This window comes from Mirounga angustirostris, unplaced genomic scaffold (assembly GCF_029215605.1).
Source record: "Mirounga angustirostris isolate CCGP_5_RB_7025 unplaced genomic scaffold, mMirAng1.0.hap1 SCAF_1, whole genome shotgun sequence".
NCBI lineage: Eukaryota > Metazoa > Chordata > Mammalia > Carnivora > Phocidae > Mirounga > Mirounga angustirostris.
This window is the reverse complement of record NW_026991709.1, coordinates 6,034,727-6,051,518: the sequence shown is the minus strand read 5'-3', so window position 1 is coordinate 6,051,518 and position 16,792 is coordinate 6,034,727. Positions and strand designations below refer to the sequence as shown.

At 42.9% G+C, this 16,792-nt stretch overlaps 1 protein-coding gene across 1 annotated transcript in view; it reads right to left on the bottom strand.

Moving 5' to 3' along the window:
- The window catches only part of DSCAM (DS cell adhesion molecule), a 957,910-nt gene that overhangs the window by 32,362 nt on the left and 908,756 nt on the right, over positions 1–16,792 (bottom strand). Inside the window, exons 27-29 of the mRNA XM_064577323.1 lie at positions 16,319–16,609; positions 13,281–13,457; positions 1,690–1,720 (exon numbers count right to left, since the gene is read on the bottom strand). Of these exons, the coding sequence (XP_064433393.1) occupies positions 1,690–1,720; positions 13,281–13,457; positions 16,319–16,609 (499 nt within the window). The remainder of the gene's footprint in view (positions 1–1,689; positions 1,721–13,280; positions 13,458–16,318; positions 16,610–16,792) is intronic.

The window sequence follows — 16,792 nt, the reverse complement described above, 5'->3', positions numbered from 1 at the left end:
TATTTTTAAGTCTACATTAGAAAGTTTATTTTATTTGCTAGATAAGTACTATAAATTGAATGACTCTGGCTTGTTTTTTTGGTTTTGTTTTGTTTTGTTTTCCAGATGTTTTGTCAGATTTGCTCTGCACAGGTGCATGTGTGTTTGGATGCCTTCCATGTGACCACAAAAATGTCCCAATACTTGCTTAGCGAACAAGTACAGACTTATATTAGAGCATGGATTCCGAGCATTTCATATAGATTTTCATATTCTCCTCATGCAAGTTTGATCCAGAAGGATGTGGTCAAGGACCCATTATGAAAGATACATTTTACAGGCCGTTTGCATTTCTGAGTTCTCCTCTGAGGTCTAGATTCCTGCTACCAGCTATCTATTTGACATTTTCATTGGACACTTGGAAAGCATCCCATAACCCGTACAAGTCTTTTCATTCCCATCAACATTCCGCTTTCCCTGTCCTAAAAAAAAAAAAAAAAGTCTGTACCCTGCATCTATCTTCCTAATTCCTAATTTTAGCAAATGTCACTTATGTTTATTTAATTGCTCACTCCAAATATTTCAGAGTAATCCTGAGTCCTCCATATCCTTTACCTACAATGCACATAGTTTTAAAACACGGTATGGCCAAACAAAGATGTCTGTGTAAAATGTAATCAGTGGGCCAATGGCAGTTGACCTCTGCCTTAGGTCTTCAAAGATGCTGGTGATATGGGTCATGGGCTCTTTGTGAATAATAAAAAAAGTACCAATTTTATATGCAAAGATGGGGAAGGATGTTAAATCCAACAGTGGTGGGGTGGGGAGTAGGAGAGACCCCACAGCCCATCCTCTTTTTCTCCTACAGTAAACATCCTAAAATGGCAGCACCATTAGGGTCCCTGACATTTTTCTTATCTGATTTCCAGACTCTGATTATCCTTTTTCACTTTTGGTTTAATCATTACAATACAAAAAAGGCTTAAAATGTAAATACTGGGGTGTCTTCTACAGCTGTGAAAATTCACTTACTTATTCAACTACCACTAGTCATTCATCGACTATACTGCTGGTATTTCTAACATGAGGATGACATATCAGGCTATGACCTCCAAGACGAGACAGTGAATAGATATTTGCAGCAGAAGTTGGTGAGTGCTCTAGTGGAGGGGTGCTCAAGGTGCCATGGGAGCTGAGGGCAGGGAGAATCTTTCTTGATCATGTGAACAATGTATTTCCTCTTTTTTTTTTAGTTTAAATTCAATTAGCCAACATATAGTACATCATTAGTTTTTGGTGTAGTGTTCAATGATTCATTAGTTGTGTGTAACACCCAAAGCCTTTTGGGCTTTCTTTTCACTTGACTAACTGTTAAAGAAGAAGGCTCAACCTCAAAGATAGTATCTTTGGGTGGAAACAAAACCAAAACTACTTCCTTATAATGTGCCTTTTTAGTCCCAGCTTAATGGGAAACATTCCACTGGGTGAGTTTGGCCAACAAGACAACTACCTATGGCATGTATAAAAGTATATTATTTGGTATATACATATCACATTAGGCATAACATGGATATTTGGTACATAGAACGGACTTTATGTATCAAAAATAAGATGTGCTATCAATTTCAGATAATTATTTAAAAAGCATTAAAGCAAGTTGGAAATTATTCTTTTAAACACGATATCTGAGACGGTAGGTTTTGTTCTTACCTCATGAGCATTTCAGCTAAACTCTTCGCATCTGGGGAGAGAAAGTTAATATTAGTACATGATAAACAACTCATTAACATTCACTTAGGCATTTACGACAAATATTCTACAGAGTCAGATGACAACAGCCATTTTAAAATGTAAATGTAAATCCATATATCACTACTAATAACCAAAAGTTTAGTGGATTCCTTATTTCTTCTACATGAGAGAATATATTTATATATTTTTGAAAAAATATATTTTTGAAATATATATTTTTGAAATATATATATATTTGAAACATATATGCATATATACATAAACATACATTTCAAAAAAAGCATAATACTCTGGGATCATAAAAATTCTCAGACACCTGCTAAAGTCTTCGTACAGTGTATTTATTTGCCAATTTTTGGAAACCCAATTTTATTTTCAGTAGTCAGAAAATTAACGTTTTGAAAGTAGTTTACTTATGTAGTACACATTCTACTCTTTTTGTTATCAAAATATCAGAATTTAAAAACGTATGACACTGTAGATCACTTTAAAAAGGCATTATTATAGAGCTGTGAGTTCCTTAGGTTGATCAAAGAATTGTATAAACGGCATATCACTGTGTCTAGAAACTCAGATGCTTATTTCAAATTCCAAAGTAAAAATTTTCTTCATTTTTTGTCTCTGAGGACATTGTTTACTAAGATTTGGTTACCACCCCTGACAAAAGAAATTCTGTCTAAAAATGATGTGGAAAAAAAAAATTCTACATTTTTGGTGGCATTGCTTTGAAGTCCTCATCTCCCTTAAAATATAATTTGTTTTTCTTCTTAGACATTTTGTCCTGGCAAGAAATGAATGTTTGCTTTCTTAGAATACAAAAGCCATCTTCTTGCTTTTCTTTTTAAAAAGTCTTGATGTTAAATGTAGTATTCAATGAACAGAACTTTCTGGAAATGGATTCAGCTATGTGACTGGCTCTATAGGGGAGAAATGCAAATGTTGGAGCATTTTCATCTCATCTTTCGTCTTTTGGGGGCTGACATTTAAGTGCAATCATTGTCATGTCGGGAGCAGCATGGGATTACTGAGGGGGTGCGGGCAGTCACGGGGATAACCACCCATGGGCTGGTGCCTCCATGAACCAAAGCTCAGTTTTTCAAGTCAGCCACGCCAGCTCCCACTGCTAACCTCACAATGGGGCCCTGGTTTTGTGCACAGATGGGTTCTGGGAAATGAAACAGATGGGAAATGAAACAGCTCTCTCCCCACCCATATGGTGAAGCAAAGAAAGCAAACCAGCCTTTAACTTCCTACTTCATGTCTTTCTCCGCAACAACCAAGCAGATACGAGTTTCTTCTCTTCCTGAATGATTTAAGACTTGCAAAGTAAATATACATATCATGCCAAAAGCGTGGGATTAATTAGCTCTATGTAACAGCCAAGCAGTGGCTAGCTCAACAGTCTAAAAAAGAGGGGGAAATTTAAGGAGTACACACTGTACTTCAGCTCATGATTGGAAGGTAATTCAGTCTCCAGCATCTTCAGAATGGACCTGGTTTCCTCGTTTTGCTCATTATCATCATGCTTTTTCTGTTCCTGAAGTCAGCGCAGTTTTCTGTCTCATGATTTTTTTCATATCCATGTGCTAAGGAATTACATCATCCAACATGTGGGAAAAGAGCGCCCCTCAAATACTGGCATGCTCTAACTGCAAGCAGGTGTCTTCCCTGTGGTTAAGCTGGTCCACAGCTGCCGCCACCCTGAGCCATTTTGGTCCATGCTTCCCTATGCTTATCATCTTACAACACATCCCTTTCTCTTTCTGGCTGGTTACTATGTCCTCCTGATTTCATCTGAAATTGTGAGAAAATTGCTATTAATTGAAAGTCACTTCTTCTGTGAGTTTGCTCTCAAGCGTCGCTGGTGGGGTTTTACTCACAGTGATGGGGGCTCCACAATACAAGTGCACCGGGCAGGGACTGTGTGCAAATGTCTTCTGGGAGTGGACACGGGGGGCTGCGGCCACAAGGGAGCACACACTGGGAATCTGGATTGTGCCGGTCTCTGCCTGGGAATTATCATGCCTTCCTTCAGAAACCAGGACACTGAGACCCAGATACGTTCCGTAATCTGCTGAAGCTGAGCGGGAATTCATAACCAATGTCTGTTGGTTCAAACTTTTTTTCCATCACTATCCTCAAGGTTCTTTATACATAGAGTGGGATTTGTGTCCTATCCTCAGGGACACACAGAGGCACAGACACCTAGTGCCGGCTGACTGAGGAAGATGATCCCAGGATCATCGGTTTCAGGTTGAGTCAATCTGGAAAGATCCAAGACTGCTCACCTTAAAGGGAACATGGGACTCGGGTAGCAAAGGCTCCAATGGGAAGAGAGCTCCATGGCACAAAATCAGTGTGCATTGGAATTTGAGCTCCTTCAGGAAGCAAGGAATAGGTCAGTTTGACTGGAGAGAGAAGTTTCCAGGAGTGATTGTGAACTGGGGTTGGTCAAGGCATACGGAGGTGAGGAGGTGTGACTTTATGTTACTGGCCATAATCTGGACCAAGAAGAGGAGTGAAAGGAGAGCAGAGGTGGTGATGGCTGGGTGTGGGTGCTGTGTCCTAGCATCAGTCCATCCAGAGTGGGTGGAATGGGGGCTGGGGACAGGGACTTGGTGGCAAAGGTGAGAGGCTGGGAGGGTTGGCTGTAGTGATCATGGGGGCGGGGAGCATTTGATGCTAGAGCAGATGGATGGCGTCTGCAAGAATTTGGACCGCTGGGTGTGGAAGGGACCAGCAGAGAGGCTGCAGGGAGTCTAGGGAAGTGGCAAGATTGAGGATATGCAGGGCTGGATGTAGGGTAACACAGCGCCAAGCACAGGAGTCTGAAAGGACATGGAAGCAGCAATGTGGCTGGAGCCGAGATGCTTGGCTTCAAACCTACCGCAGTACTCGGCCATGTTAACGTAAGCTGTGGGACATGAGGTCAGGCCGTTCCAGGCAGATTTGGAATCGAGTTTGAGAGAGATTTCAGGACTGAGATGGGGTCCAGGGTCTTCTTCATATTCATGTAGGGATAGTGAAAAGAGATGACAAAATCTCGGACACACTTTTGTTTAGGGGTGAGAAGAGAATCTGGGGCAAGTGAAGAACACTTTTAGAATCATGGAATCATGGAATCTTAAGAGCATGAAAGAATCTTCAAGTCAGCACTGCAGTAAATGTTTGCCTCCTTGCCACAGTGTCTTGGGCAGATATTCAAATGAGCTGGGCCACCGAGCACTCCAGGGAGGGGTCGATGCTGGCCATCCTTACAGCGCCCCACCTCTGCTCTCAGGTTTGACTCGCTGTCAAGTCTGTTGATCTGTCACCTCAACATGTCCCCATGGGACCTTTGCTTTTTTTCTCTCTGCTCAGTTCGAATCTCATGACGAGTCAGCAGCCTCCTCCTTGGCCTTCCCACCTCCAGTGTGTCAGTCCTCTAAGTGACATGTACCTGCAGGAAGGGGGATGGATCTGAAACACACCCCTCACTGTGTCACACCTGTGCTTTGCAACTCTCAAAGGGACCTCCCTGCCGATAGGACTCGGCACAGAGCAAGAGCCTTTGCATGCTGGTCCCAAGCAGTCTTTCCAGCCCTGCTGCCCCTCACGTCCAGCCTCTAGACCTAGGTTCTCACTCTTACGTTCTTTGCAGACCCCATGACAGGGCTCCTGGAAAGCTTCCTTTGTTACTGCACCACATGCAGATGTGACTTGCCCTGTGCAGCCTCCCAAGCTCCCCAGGTGAAGTTGGTGCCTTGGTTCTCTGGACCTCAGGCACCCCTCTGCACCGTGTCCAGCACAGGCCTCTCCACTTGACACGGTGGTTTCTTGTTCCCATGTCCTCTCTCCATTGGCCAAGTCATCTTCCTCTCCAGGTTCAGCCCAGTCCCTGCTAGGCACATCAGCTTTTCCTGGAGATACATTTCCTTGTGGGAAACATCATTCTGCTCTTGTGGTGAGAGCCCTTGTTGTAATTTCTACCTGAACATAATGAGGACACCTGGAACCATTCATAAGCCATGTGAGTATCTCCATGCCGATGCGAGCCACCTGTCTCTTTTCCAAGTTGAAGTTTCTAATCTTCTCAATCCCTCCTCAGGTAGCATAATTTCTAGGTAATTCTCTCCCTGGGACTCTCTTCTATGAAAGACCTGTGATTTCTTATTGTCCTTTATTAAATAAGGCCGAGCGCAGAAACTGGTCATTTTTTGATGTTCTCTTTCTCACACACCCGCGAGGACACGATGCTCATTACGTGTGTTGCAAATGAATTTTTACCACTTATATAGAAGATTTTACAATGATCCCTATTACATTTTATCTCTTTGGTTCCAGCCTTTCAAAACTCTTCAAATTTGGAGTCTTCCCACTAATACATTAGCTTTCCCCCTTGGAGTTCTGGCACCTCCAAAATGGGCTCAGCCTGCCCGGACTTCAGCCTGGTACTCTTTTATTAGTCAGCCCTGTCCCAATGCAAGTAGAATTTGTCTGGGCCTCTGCTGGTCCCTATAATTTCCTGATTGCTCACAAACCATCCTTTCTATAACCTAAACTACTTTATTTCAATCTGTAATTTTTAGAATTTATTGTTTTTGACAATGGGTATGGAGTATAGTTTCCAACACCTTTAATTTGATTGTTCAAATATTATCCAGAAAGATTTTGGGATTATGTCTGGAAAATGTTTGTCCAGAATCCTAAGACATCATCCTTTGGGGTCTAGGGACCAGTACCACGTGATATCCTTCCTAATAATTCCTGTGGGAAAAAAAAATCTTCCCCTTCAGTGTATTATCATAGCATTTATTGGTGTCCATTGTATGTTGCTTATCATTTAGAATTTGTGTCATAGTTTCTTGTAAACATGCCTTCCTCCCCACTAGCAAGAGATCAGAACTATTATTTTATTCAGTTTCCCTTTTTTGCTCCCATAATGACTAGAACATAGTAGGTTTTGAAATAATAAGTCAATTTAAATAATCAGGGGCTCTGATTATTTTCTTAAGCTCCTTCCTTCCTTCCTTCCTTCCTTCCTTTCCTTCTTTCCTTCCTTCCTTTCTTCCTTCCATCTTTCCTTCTTTCCTTCATCCCTTCCTTCTCTCCGTCTTTCTTTCCTTCCCTCTCTCCCCTCTCCTATCCTCCTTCCTGCTCCCTCTCTGTCCTTTTTTTCCTTTTTTGTAATTCTTCTTCCACATTTTATGGTTTGAATAGCACTTCTCCTGGTGCACATCAAAGCAAGACAGACATTGAGTTATTCTTTCTACCTGCCATCTGTTAATATGAGAACATCATCTCAAGGCTTGTTCTCGCTAATCAGCCTCTTGTGTTGCCTGTCACATTTTCCCCCCACAAATTTCAGCTCAATCTGAGATTTAGACTTTGTGACACCTTTCCTAAAGCCCTTTGCTACTCCTGCATATCCATCCTTGGCTCTGTGTTTCCCTGTTAATCTTCTGGGCTGGGGCATGATAGAGAAATATCACCAGGATATTTGGAAGGAAGGGGTTTCAAAAAAAACATTTGCTAACACTCTGAATGTACCAAATGGTAGCTGAAAGGAGAATTTGGTGATCAGAAGGTAACTGGTCATCTGCCTTCAGGAGAGCATTTGAGGGGTGGGAATGGAAGTGAGACCGTGAGGATTCAGGAGCTGGTGAGAAGCAATGCAGCTGAGTATGGAATTGTCTTTCAATAATACAGAGAGAAGGACATCAGGTAGAAGATATGGAAGACAGAGGTATTGAATATAGAGATAAAAAATGAATAAACCAAATATTTTCCATGGGAAAAAAATAAAATTATAAAGTAGCCGTTGATTCTGTGTTAATGTATCTTCTGACTCCATGTTTCATTGACAACACTTTCAAAGTGAACAATATTGATGGGATGTCCCATTTCTTTCTTGACCATTCCCAAATCTGAGGAAGTTTCATGGAAAGAGAACTGGGGTTGGGCAGCAGCAAGCTGGGCACTCTCTCTAGCTCTGTCCTGGTCTGTAAGTTTGGACAAGTTCCCTTAAGTTTCCATATCAGCAAAATAGGGCATAATATAATATCAAGTTTACACTCTATCTTTTTGCACTGCTGTGGAAAGACAAAGACAAGGTAGCGTAGAGTTAAGTGTGACAGAAGAGGAAGAAGGTGAAAACGTAGATATGAGTCCTCTATTGATTACTGCATGATTCAGTGGGCTCTCAGGAAGAGGCACCCCTGTTGGGTAACGAGTATTATAGCGTGGTCTCGCCCAGTTCCTGTGTACTTTTTGTGGACCACTCTTCCCATTGTGGCTCTACACGCAGCACAAAAGTTCTCATCCACCAGGCAGCGCCGCCATGTGCCTCGGGAGAGCACAAGGCAAGTCTCAAGCACCACAGCTCTGCCAACTGAGAGTCTGAGCTGCCTCATATTTTGCGTGCCCAAATGTTGCATTAAAAAAGATAAATCCTATTCATAGCCACACGACTACACTTTCATTTCTGAAGTTCTAGTTAAGTAAAGTGGAATATACTTAGGTTCATACTTCTGTTGGGCAGTGACTTGCGCACACCCCCCCAAATAAAAACCAGTTTGGGAGTAGCAGATTTTATCTAGCTTTACTATCTATCAAGAGTTCTTTGCAAACTCCCTGACAACAATCCCTGCTTTTCTGTGGAATTGAAATGGGTCTCATAAAGTAGATCTTTTTGTAAGAGCTATGAGCCTGCATTTATGTTTTTTTACCAGATGACAAATCGGACTTCCAATCATCAGCATGCTATGAAAGCTGATCCAAAACCCACAACTAAATAAATATTCAAAAAAGAAAACAATATAGACTTGCAATCTACGAAAACTGCAAGTACAAACACGGACCAACTAGAACACCCAGGGGGGCAAGGCGCCAGGCCTGACGCCAACTCTCTCCCTCCTTACTACCTGCTCTCTGTACCTCACTCCACTGGCTGCCCTTGGCTTGGCCCTGCTGCTGTCCTAATGCTCCTTTGCTCCCCACTCTGATACAGAGACCCCTTTTACTCAATTCTCCCATTGCAAATTTGGAGTTTTGAAAGAATAATTTTATTAAGAAATTAAGGCTTAAAAAAAGAAAAAAAAAGAAAAGAAGGAAGGAAATAGGCAAGGAAAGAAGGAAGGAAGAAGGAAGGAAGGAAGAGAAATAAAGTTTCAGAGCACATGTTTCTGATCTCAAATAAACCACAGTTTGGACATTCATTAGCTTGGTGAAGAAGTCTCTACACTGCTCTTCCTTTAGATTATTAAAGTTCAAGCGAATTTTTGGTCTTACAACTAAGGAAAGCATTTAGCTCATTTGCAGAGCAGATGAATGGGATGTTGGAGCTCAGCAGACGCTGGCCATCCCTCATGGCCCGCCCCTTCACCCGAGCCCATGTAGAACCACGAGGCCACATTCTCTCTGGGAGTGGCCTTCCGGAACTGATCTGTTTTTATAATATTAACCCATTTCAAAGCATGCTTAAAATAACTAGGCTTCTGTTCACAGGAAGAAAGGCATTTTGCCACAGAAGCATGGTCAAATTTTATATCCTCCATTGACTTTTATCTTTAGTTTATTTGAAGTTCCAGAAGTAGCTTTTAGGCTTGGCATGCCAGTTGACCCAACTGGCTGGTGCCAACATAACTTTGCACCTTCTTGGGTAGACTCACACTAAAGGAGGAAGTTTTTAGTGATACTGGTATTGATTACTTGATGTGGGAATCAAATTTTTACAAGGTTAGGGCTTCTGGGATTATGGACCCAGCCAGAGATTTGTTCTGTAACCTTGCACTTTGAAGCATTTATAAGTGGGGAAAAATCAGGGCATGATTACAAGCAAAATATGGCTTCTGGACTCCTGGATAAGGTTACAGATTTTTAAAAAAATGTAGCACTTGCAGACAATTTAGACTTAGGAGGTCGCTATGCTCTAAAATTAGTAAAGTTCTCAGGAAGGAAGAAATATAGGTTGGCTAAATTGCTTGAGTCCTATCTTCCTTTTCTTTTTTCCTTTCTTTTCCTTTCCTTTCCTTTCCTTTCCTTTCCTTTCCTTTCCTTTCCTTTCCTTTCCTTTCCTTTCCTTTCCTTCCTTCCTTCTTTCCTCTCTCTCTCTCTCCCTCCCTCCTTTCTTCCTTCCTTCTTTCTTCATTTTTACCTAAAAGAATGTTATGTTATATTCACCTAACTAGGTTGTTTGTCTACATGGTAAAACATACCTTGCTTATAAACATCTAGCAATCAAACAAGGTCAAAAATACGAAGTTGACCTTAAATAGTAACTCTAACAGTGTCCATTAGGAATCCCACAATATTTTTCTATAATCCAAATTTTATTTCCAGTTTTGATCCTTATTGGTGGTTGTTCAAGCAACATTGACATATTATTAGAAATGTCTTTATTTGGGACAATAAAAATATTGTATGACACAACCCTTTCTGTTGAATCTGTAAATATATTTGAACTCATTCTAATCCAGGCACAGGATCTGTGCCTTATGTGGGTCAGATTGTAACTAGGTGATTCTACCACTGAGCTCTGTTTAATAGGTAGGCACCTACTACATTAAGCTCTGGCTACAGTTTTCCTCTATGAGTGAGTTGGAAACATTTTATGTCATTAATTAATATAGTGTGGGCTCTGATGGACTAAAAGAGAGATGTTTTGGGGGCAAGACCAGCCCCCCTGCCCCCAATAACCTATGTCACCTACTCTGTCCTTTCATGGTGCACTTTTCACAGTTAGAGAAAGATATCTGTCTCTTGTAAGCCTTTACTCACTGCCACTAGAGTGTCAGCTTCTATGGTTCTGGGACAGGATTGTAGTCCTCATTTTTCTCGTTGGGACCTAACCAAACCCTTATGATCAAGATATAGAAGTGGTTAATAAGAAAATTTTATGTTTGTTTTAAAAACGGTGATAGCCAGCACATGGCAGATGTGGTTTGTTGATTTGAATTTACTTCTGTGCGTCTGCATTAAAATGTGCTGATCACTACATCAAAAAGTAATGATGTATTGTATGGTGACTAACATAACATAATTAAATAAATAAATAAATAAATAAATAAATAAATAAATAAATAAATAAATAAAACGTGTTGTTAGGAAGCATGTGGAATTGGATGCCCGGTCTTTTGCATTCTCACTGCCTTCTTGTCCGACTCTGGGTTTGGAAGGCTTTGCGAAGTGTATACAAAATGCAAGACAGCAGACTCTCCTGAACTTCAGCAATTTGCTTCCCTGGAATTCTTTGCTCCCCAGCATCTTGCATAAATAAACACTCTTTTCCACAGTATTTGTTTTCTTCCTGCTGAAACCTTTGTGTGGGCTCTGTCTTTCCTCGGGCACAAAGAAAACAAAACCATTTCTGGGGAAGGAAAGGTTGTGCTCTCTGATGTGATGTATTGCTTTCTTTACCAAAAGCCTTTATGAAATACTGGTGTCTAGGAGTAGAGAGGTCCACAATAACAATGCCAGTCCCAGGATATTTTCTGGCAGGAGCCCTTGCAAAACAATCCCTGAATGATAAGACATTGTTAAGAAAAACAGTAAAGGTGCATGGGCCCACCATCAGTACAGCCCAATATGTTGGTAAGAGTTAGAGGCATCTTCAGAATCTTTAGAGACTGGGGTGCTTAGATTATGAGTAGAATAGGGCAAATTAAACAACAGCTGGGAAGGAAGGAGTAATTCAGTAGAACTGGGGGGAAAGGAATGGTGAATTTGGCAGAGGGTGGTAGAATACCAGGAAGGAGTACCTTCATGTTTAATGCATTTGCTGCCAAACCCTTGTGATCAAATGGAAATGATTAAGAAAAAAAATTCACTGTTGGTTTTAGAAGATGTTACATGAACAATTCATAACCTTTGAAATGCAGCTAGCTAGATCTGGCCATCTAAATGCAACAAGGACAGATCCTTGCTGGTCTGTCAGTTATTGGCTCCTCAATAATATTGTCTGTAAAGTCCAGAATATGGGATTCTGTTGTCTGTGAAAGGGTTAGAAAAACAGCCTTTTGGTATCTTAGTGATGAGCACTTGTGAATGTAATCCAACACAGTTCACCTTATACTGGATTTCTCTACATATTAAGCAATATGTTGCTCTTATGTAGTTCTTAGATGGTGTCCCTTTCTCTCCCGGTTGGGATTAATTGCTTCTTCTTTTGAGCATATGTAGGATTTATTTCAAGCCCTATTTTAATATTCATGACATTTTTGTTCTTTTCCTGGTAGATGCTCATGTGTCTGCCTCCCACACTAAACCCAAAGTTCAGAAGGCTCTTTCTCTTCATCTTGATACATCAAGCACCAAGCATGGTGCTTAGGATATATAGGATTTACTAAGGTAAGTCTGCAAAATTAAATAAGTGGTTAACAGAATTTAGCAAGCATATTTCAATGAGACCGGTGGCTCATCTGAATGATGGGGCTGTGGGAGATTTAAATGGAAGGGCTATTAACATGTACAGATGGAGCATGATGTACTTCAAATATTTTAATTTTACAGTTAAGTGGAAGCAAATTGATAGGAAGCTGTGTTAGGGCCACATAAAGAGAAATCCTTCGCATAAGCACAGACAAGAGAAAGTATCACCATGTTCTGCTGCTCTCATCAGGTGATAGCCAACTGAAGTGTTTGCAGAAGATGTCGATGTTTTCCATTGGTATCAGCGATGTCTGGGGATGTCACAGATAGGTCTTGGGGACTGGGCTTCCAGACTTGTTCCTCAGGATGTAACTCTGAGGAATATGCAGGATGCTGCCTGACATTACTCCGCACTGGACTGATGAAATGCGAACATCGTGTCCATGCATTTTATCAAAAAACGGGCTTCGTTAAATACTCTGACAGATGAAAAGCAAAGGACTCGGAACCACTCTTCCTGCATGGGATTTCATGTTGGAAAAAGCTCATTTTCCTCACACTGCAGAGCAAGGGCAAGGAAGGGCTCTTGGCCAGAAGCTAGAAATAGCTTCGTCACCGGGACCTCACGGAGCTAGACATAATAATAACGGTGCTTGCTCACAATGGCTCTCGTCTGGATGAGGCTCTTGTCTTCCATGGTTTTTTTTGTTGTCTGAGTGAAACTCTTACACTGAGCTTTAGCTCACATTTCTAATTTGGGAAAGTGTGTGTTTTCTGCCTCACAGTGCTTTACCATAAGCCCTCAATTTCCACTTCCTGGCAATAAAATAGTTCTCATTGCCACAGCAAATGTGATAGGTCTTTTTAAAGGACGCCATAATTGATGGCCTTGCTGCGATGGCTGAGAATTAAAGTGAGCAGAGTTGAAAGACCCATGAGAAAATAATTGTCTTTGCTGATTTCTAGGATTTAGGAGACCAGTGTGAGGTTGACCCTCCCTCAGTGTCTGATTGTGTTGGGTAGTAACATCCGCGCGACTCTTCCCCTAAGGATCTGCGGCCCTGCTGAAGGCGCGTCACAGAGTCTGGCAGTTGGGGAACCTGACCTAGAGAACAAAAGCCCTTCTCCTGGGGGGCAGCGCCCACCAGGCCGGCTGTCCAGAGAAAGTGGTGCGAGCAGGTGACTGCGGGGCCGCCACTCACCTCTCAGCCTCTTCAGCCTCTGCTCCCGCCTCCTCCTCCGCACCACCAGCAGGAGCACAAACAGCAGCAAGACCCCCACCAGGATGCAGGAGATGGTCACGAGCATCTTGAGCCCCTCGTTGGTCGTCAGGCCTTCTTCGCTTTGGACAACTGACTTAATGAGTGGAGGGATTGTACCTGAAAGCAGGGCCATGGTGTTAGATGACTATTAATGAAGACAGCATGGCGGAGGGTTTAGGGATGATGGTTACAAGAGGTGCACTGTGTGATCCAAGGGTGTCCAGGAAGATGAGAAATGAAAGGAGTTCTTTACCTAGGTCCTGGCTCATTGATTTACTTTCTCATGCCCCTCCTCTGCCCAACTTGCAACTTACTTGACAAAACATCAAATCAGGATTTGCACAAAGGCTGAATCAGCCCATTTCTTTGAAAGGGACTTCATTTTGCAATGTACTGCTAGGTGCAGGCACTTGAAAGCACAATGTCCAGGCTAGGTGCTTAAAAAAGCCACATGTATTTCGCTGGAATTGTCCCCCATAGTACAACTGCTTGAAAACCTGCACATCAGAGGAGGAACAATAGGTCTGGCCAGTGGACAGGAGTCTGCAGGGAGACTGGACCAGATATACTGGCTTAAAGAAGCTTAGCGTCCCTTTTGGTCTGGTGATTCACCTGCTTTTTATCTACTTTAGAAACTCTCGTTTTAGGGTGTAAGAGCTGCAGACAACTTTTCAAAGAGGAAGCATCTAGGTCTCCAAAGCAAGCTCCTTAGTGATCAGACATTATTATACAGCGTTAGGAAATTCAGATTATTTAGAATTATAAGGAAACACCTAATTAGACTGAACTCTGAGCTACTTGAAGCTGCTTTCTAGGCAGAGGCTAGAATATAACAGGCGCAGAGATTCAAACATACATCTGCATTTTACGGGGCATGCATTTTGGCACCTTCCGTTACACAAGATGCTCCATCCCACTGTATTTTCCATGTAAAACAAGGGCCAGGAAGTCAACTGTTTAGGAAAAATAATGCAAAAATAATGCAATTTCCTCCCGAGCAAAAATGGTCTTTATACTGCACTTAGTAAGTAGAGCAGGGATAATTGAATCCCAGTCCCCTATGTTAGCAGCCCAGGTCAAGAAAAGTGTTCTTCCAAATGTGCCATTATTTTTAGCTGGAAACCCACGTCTGCAGATGCTCAGAACCCACGTAAGGGGATGCAGGTGAAGCTGGTCTGCAAAACTAAGGCAGCAGAGGCACACGGGCAAACGTCTGGCTAAGGAAATGGCAGAAGAAAGAGTCAAATACAGACATGGAAGAATCGGAGATTTGACTGGCATACGCGTGAGGCTAACTGTCAATGTTTGTTTCTCCCCAAATGAAAGGGAAATCTTCAGTCAGATCTGACGAGAGAGATATTAAAGCTATATATCCCTGAGATCGGTTCAGAGAAATCCATGATCCTCTTCAAGGAAAGTATAAATACGTAATTTTATTTCCTAGTGTAATAAAGTTATTTCAGACTTCAGGAATTTAAATGTAGCTCACAGAACTTTTGCATGATTATAATCTAAGATCCTGGATAAAATGAGAGCATCATTTTTTAAGAAGACAAGCATTTAAATTCCGCAGAGTGCTCTCCAAGTTTGAACCACAGTTTCAAATTCTGCTTGCGAGTGGTTTCTAATTAAAAGATTAGCAAGACCATATCACCACTGTGCACATTGAAGCCCACGCTCTGGCATCTACATTATACAGAAACTTCGTGACAGCATGTGATTATCGTTAAGTCAATTCATGTAAGCCAATAAGCTAAAGTAAGAAATATGCTTACTGCCCAAATGTGTACCTGCTGGCAGAGGACTTTGGGGAACTCTTAAATGCAAGATAAAGTGTTTGGTAGGTCAAAGTCCTTTATTCTGTAAGATTAAAGAATTAAACCCTGTTGGAGGAGAAAGCCAGTAGGAAGGGCTACTCTGCCTGTGGGTGGTGGTTTGGGATGGGACACCCTTGAATGATGTCACTTGTAACTGAGGGCTAGAAAGTTAGTCTGCTCGGATTCAGACTTTCTGGGCTAGGCCATCCAACACTGTGGTCTGACCTGGTCAGTGGCGTTGGCCAGAAAGCTTGGAGGGGTGGGGGGGTGGGGGGGGGGAGGAGCTCCCAACCTCCTGATGAACTGCGGCAGGTCTTACCTTGTGACTGAGCACCTAACTCAATCACTGCTTTTCCCTGAGTGAAAGCCACTGCAAAGCTGCAGAGATCAACACCAACATGCTGCTATTTAAGACTTTCTGAAGTTCCCTAACCTCATAACAATCAATGACCCACTATCTTTCAGCTTCACTGGGTTGGGCGTTTGTTCAGATATCAATCAACGGCCTTTGATACTAGCTGTAGGAAAAAAAGTATAAAAATGTCTATTGTTTATTTTTGGCTGACTAAACATCACAAGATACCTCTCCCGGTTTTCAGAAAATCCAAGCAAATTGCACGTGTGTGGAGGGGAGGGGCGGGGTGGGGCGCACACTAACATCCTGTGCTATATTATATTACTTTCGCTGGCACCTGCATTTCTGCTCAGGGACTACCAGAAGCTCCTGTACCATGAAGACTGTTTCTGCACATGCAGTCTAAGGGCTAAATGAGAGCAGAGACGGAGTTACGTGGGTTGGGATGGGGTGGGGAATGGGTGGGGAGACAACAAAAGCAGGGTTAGCACCCAGTCATTGACGAATGCACAGAACCATGTGTTTGGCAAGGGAAGGTAAAGAGTCCTTCAGCCCCAAGAGAAGTCACTCCTGCACCATGATTCCCTAAGCAGATTCCCAGTGGCCCTCGGTCCCTTGTTTCTGGAGCAGAGCCATGGTCCCGTGAACACAGCGAACTAGGGAGCCCCACAGGGAGCCAGCTGAGTGACCCCGAAGCCTAAGGGGTCTGAGGGCACTGGTCGCTCTGTGCCCAGGATGAATGTTGGGAGGGAAAGGGGCAGTAAGCACATGCACGCGTGGGAGGGCCACAGAGCCAGCCAGCTTACTGCCATCATAGTTGAGCGTGGCGAAGTTGGCCTGCTTCTCTGCGCAGCCGCCACTGTTGCACGCCCTCATCTGCAGCTCGTACCACGTGGCCTCTTGCAGGTCGTAGAGGATGTAGGACTTGGAGAGAGAGGTCCGCTGAGCTGTGGTCCAGACCGTGGTCCCAAAGGGTCTGTACTCCAGAGTGAAGGAGGTGATAGGACAGCCACCGTCGTTCCAGCCGATGAGGTTCAGCCTCACGCGCGTGGTGTTGATGCTGGCGAAGAGCTCTTGCTCTTTCGAGAACTGGGGCTCTGTGGGAGAATGCACAGTGGGGACCAGCTCATGGGGTACGTGAATGCCGGCCATCAGCACGGTCATGCATTAGCCCTTGGCTGCCTTCCCCACCTGCACGAGGAGCTCGGCCCAAGTCTGGGTCATAGACCAGCCCCAATGTGTCCACTATTGTAGGGACCTATGGACCAATGGGCTGTCTC